General features: G+C 39.1%; 1 protein-coding gene across 1 annotated transcript in view; it reads right to left on the bottom strand.

Moving 5' to 3' along the window:
* The window catches only part of LOC103131818 (cadherin-2-like), a 107221-nt gene that overhangs the window by 33877 nt on the left and 68320 nt on the right, over positions 1-5024 (bottom strand). Inside the window, exons 9-11 of the mRNA XM_007543549.2 lie at positions 5007-5021; positions 4497-4682; positions 2163-2416 (exon numbers count right to left, since the gene is read on the bottom strand). Of these exons, the coding sequence (XP_007543611.2) occupies positions 2163-2416; positions 4497-4682; positions 5007-5021 (455 nt within the window). The remainder of the gene's footprint in view (positions 1-2162; positions 2417-4496; positions 4683-5006; positions 5022-5024) is intronic.

Here is a 5024-nt window from a genome sequence, read left to right on the forward strand (position 1 = left end):
GGTGAAACGGAGGAGGCGATGGAACTGGAGGCTTCAGCCCCGTTAAAGAGGCGAAGTAAAAGGAGGAATGTGGTGACGGCTGTACAGGCCAGCAAGCAGGCCTGCAAGCTGGCTGCAGAGAGGAAAGAGGTGTCAGACAGCAGCGACAATGAGAGCTCGTTCTCTGACAACAGTGAAATATCTGTCACACAAATGAGTTGCAAAGTACCTAGATACCCTGTAGAGTCTTTTAGAAATTTTTTTAAAAGAAACTAAATGATTCAGAGGAATAAAGATTGAAAGTTTTTTTCCTGACTTAAAATTATTTTATTTCTCAGCAAGGTATCACATCAGGAACAAAGAGGTATCAGGTTTTGCAGACACAGAAGTTTTTAGATTAAAGAAAATATTGACTTAAGTTAGAAAACAACTTTGATTTTAAATGATGCACAGTAGTATTTTATTACTTTTTATAGTCTTTTGGTATTTTGTTTTTAGCTTCTTATGAATTCTTTTAAAATGGCATCATTGAATCTTAACAGGGCGAGGGAGGCTGAAAAACGTGCTTTGATTTATCAAATGCTGAACCAAAAGAAAATCAACGTAATTTACTTGCAGGAAACGCACAGCGATCATTTAATAGAGACTGACTGGGTCAGAGAGTGGAGGGGGGAGGGCATTTTAAGTCACGGCACCTCCCAGAGTGCAGGGGTGGGCTTCCTCTTTTCTAGAGCGTTCACCCCAAACTCTATAGAAATTGACCATGTTATTCAGGGGAGGTGTCTTTTAGTCAAGACTAAGTTTGATTGTTTTACTATAGTTTTTATTAATATTTATGCTCCTATCACCAATGCAGAGAAAAAGCGTTTTTATGAGAAAATTAGGGGACGGTTGGGTGATTGTGGGTCTGAGGATTATGTTTTTATAGGTGGGTATTTTAATTGCACTGAAAACGAGTTTTTAGACCGTAATCATGCAGAGCCGCATCCAGCAGCCCAACAAGTTCTGCGGCAGCTGGTCTCGTCTCATGGCCTGGTGGATGTATGGAGAAGGATGCATGCAGGCTCCAGGCAGTACACATGGTCCCACATTAAAGAAAATAAAATCTCTTTAGCCCGTCTTGATCGTTTTTATTGTTTTAAACACAATTTTAATGTGTTTAAAACATGCCANGTTCTATTGTTCTGTCTGGGTGTCGTCTGAAATTTGACAGTGTTTTGAAGAAATGCCGGAGATGCAGCAACAACCTGACAGAGCTCAACAAAACAACAAACAACAAACAAAAATATGTAAACAGGATGCTCCAGCTGCCCAGCATACTGACCAGAACCTGTCTCTTTGAGGGCTTGAGTATTAATGTTGGTACACTTGTATGTTTTTGTGAACACGGTGGGTCCACCATTCATTGTTGCTAGGATACACAGACCATAACACTACATTGAGAAAATAATAGTGGGATCCATCAAGAAAAAGAAGGTTGGGGACAAAAAGCAGCAATCCTGCAGGCTCTGCATGTTGAATGAGCCAATAACCGTGCAGCCTCATGTTCACATTTATTTCACAGTATTATTATGAATAACATAAGTTTTATCTTATTATAGCTGAAAAGTTTTTAACATGTTATTTTCTTTTCAGGTGTTATTGTCAGTCTGGCCTATTGAACCTGGATAATTTGTAAAATTGTAAAATAATCTACATTGTCATGTCCAATGCAGAGATTGTACACGCAGTGAGAGAGGGTAACAACTTAATGTTGCACGCTATCACTTGTATGGCTCTGTGTGGCTTATTCTGCTGTGTGTCAGACTGAGCACTCTACACTGACTAACATGGGATTAATGTACCTTATAGGCTACTATGTGAAACCACAGTTCACATTACATTGATATGAAAGAGCAAAGCAAAAATCAGTAGAAGAAGCAAACTTGAGACTCATTTGAACTCCTTTATAAATCAGGTAGAAAGAGTGTTGTGATGTCCTCTGACTAATCCTCTTATTTAACACATGCTTTTTTCTTATCTTTGTTTTTTTATTTTTAGACAGTGATTTATTTATAGTGACTTGAAATATCCATGTATTTATTAATTTTTCACCCAGTTGGTGTTAATCATTCAACTAGTACATTTTATTTGGTCTTTCATAGTATAATGCAACACATATTTGCTACTTTGTGGTTTCTTACCTGATAGTCTGCCTCATGAAGCGGTCAGGGTCCTGGGCAGTGAAAGTTGTGAGCAAAGATCCCGCCGGCAAACCTTCTTCCAGTTTAATAGTCTTGGGGTTGGGGCTGAACTCTGGACTCTCGTTGATGTCCAAGATTCTCACAGATACAGTTGCTGTGGACTGACGAGGGATGTGGATGCCGCGGGCCAATGGGATTTCATTTTCTGCCTCCACGGTTAGCATGTATGAACGGGTCAACTCAAAATCTACCGGCTGGGACAAGAACAAAGACAAGAATTTTCTGCTGCAAAATTCCATCCTTTTCCAAACTCATATAACTAAAATTTTCAAGCAATTTTTCTAACATTTTGGACATTTATGTACATATAATACATTACACCTTTTGGGTTTTATGGTCTTTGAAAATATATAACTCAAATACCTTCTGACTAAAAACCTTGTCAAAACAACTTCACTAAGTTTTTCCTGCTTCAGTGTACTTCCCAGAGCCTAATCTTATACTCCTGGTGGGTGTGACATCAGCAGGCAGTGATGTCAGTGACTTGTTAGTTTGTAACGCGTTACTGACTTTGGACCACTTTTTTCAGTGATGAGTACCGTATATTCCAGACTAGAAGGCGCACCGGATTATAAGACACATGCTAAAACATACGGTCAACAACAACAACAACAAAAAAGGTAACGGAAACAAAACAGTAAGTCTAGTTGGACTTTATTCGACTATGTAACAATACATTCACGTTATTTTTTATTCTTCTTCCACAAATCCATCAAAGTCCTCCTCTTCTGTGTCTGAATTGAACAGCTGGGCAATTTCGCCATCAAACATGCCAGGTTCCCTCTCATCATTGTCGGAGTCAGGCTCGTTGCAGGTGAGGTAAGGCAGATACATTAGCCCAGGCATCCACAATCCATTTGCTGCCTCCCCGTCTTAGTAAACGTGTGTTCACAGTCTGTCATCCATCGCTCCCACGCCGCTCGCAACTTCTTTTTGAACGCCCTGTTTACACCAATGTCCAGCAGTTGGAGTTCTTTTGTTAATCCTCCCGGAATGACGGCAAACTCTGAATTAGTTTGCTTCACTTCCTTTATCACAGTAGCAGTGAGAAGGGCGCGCATGGAGTCACAGATGAACAGGGACGGTGATGCATGGAAAAACCTATCCGGTTTTAACTGGAGGCGTATGCTGCAGAACTCGGACAACAATTCTCTGATTGGTTCATTACTGCTGGTGTACATACTTTATGTATTATGTAATGTCCTCCGATTGGTTTATTGCTGCCAGTGTACGTACTGTACACTTTACGTCTCTGTGTCAGGGACAGATTTTGGAATTCAGTGCACACATAAGGCGCACCAGATTATAAGGCGCACTGCTGATTTTTGAGAAAATGTAAGGCTTTTAGGTGCGCCTTATATTCCGGAAAATACGGTAATCTAACGTGTTACCATTTCAAATCCAGTAATCAGATTAAAGTTATCAAAATCACTGTGCATTACTGTGCATTACTATTTTCTTTACTAATGTAATTTTATTTCCTGAGCATCTTGGGGAGTGACTACCATTTCTATGCGACAGTAGGAGCTGATCACATGCCAAGACAGAAATGAAAACAATGGAGGGAGGAGAGAGATGCACATTTTGTTGCAAAAAAAAAAAAAACAGGAACTATTTTGAGTTTCAGTTGCCAAGTCTGATTATCAAAAAACTTGCAATTAAGTATTGGCAAAACTCAATGTAATTTTCACATGTTGTTGTTAGCAGCTGCTGAAAGTAACAAAAAATTACTTGTAATCTAACTTAGTTACTTTCCAAATCAAGTAGTCAGTAATCTAACTAAGTTACTTTTTCAAGGAGTAATCCGATTAAAGTTACTTTTTCAAAGTAACTGTGCCATCACTGTCAGAAAGACGATCTATTTTCTGTCACTTCCCCAAATATTTGTGTTGTGTTCTAGCAGTGATGTGAATGCTAATTTCTACCAACTAGTTTTTATTCTGTCTTCTATTCTGAAAAAAACATTTTAAGACCACCAGCACTTTAGAAAGCAACACTAGCTGCATCTCTACTACAAATGTGCACAAATATTTGTCTGTATTCTGATAATATCGAAAGAACACAATTTTGCAGTTGCAGTCTTTCAATTAAATAAGCAATGCATTTGAAATTATATGTGAATAAGTTTGTTTACACAGTAAACAAATCTATAGGGTCCACTAATGTAAACACGGCACCGGCACTCATCAGCCATCAGAGAAGTTGTTTTATGTTCTCTGACAATTATACTTTTTGTAGATTACTAACAATTGTTGTTTTAGCATCATACCCTACCTTGACCACAGTGATCAAGCCCTCATTAGTGGTGGGGTCAGTGGGGATGGAGAAGTGCTCTGTGGGGTCTCCAGCAATGATCCGGTACACTGTGCTCCAGGCCGGCGTATGCGGCTGGTCTTTATCTGTCACGGTCAGGTTAGCAACAATTACATTCACCCTGTTCTCATGAACTTCACCAAAGAACTGGAAACAAAGACAAACACATTGCATCTCATTAGAATAGGAGCAATGAAATCATGCTTTATAGTAAAAATATTGAAAGCAACTATTACTAGAAATTGCAGTGGAAAAAGCATCTTCTTCAAACGTTCTTTCAGTTGAAGCTCTTCATTGTTTCTGGGAGAGATTAAAATATTGGAATTGACTATTCACACTGCCAATAAAAGTTCGGAGAGCTTAAGTGCTATTTTCCCTTCTGTTAGCAAATAATTACTTATGTGTGTGTGTGTGTGTGTGTGTGTGTGTGTGTGTGTGTGTGTGTGTGTGTGTGTGTGTGTGTATGCATACTGCGTCTGTGGTGAACTC

This window comes from Poecilia formosa, unplaced genomic scaffold, assembly GCF_000485575.1.
Source record: "Poecilia formosa unplaced genomic scaffold, Poecilia_formosa-5.1.2 Scaffold848, whole genome shotgun sequence".
Taxonomy (NCBI): domain Eukaryota; kingdom Metazoa; phylum Chordata; class Actinopteri; order Cyprinodontiformes; family Poeciliidae; genus Poecilia; species Poecilia formosa.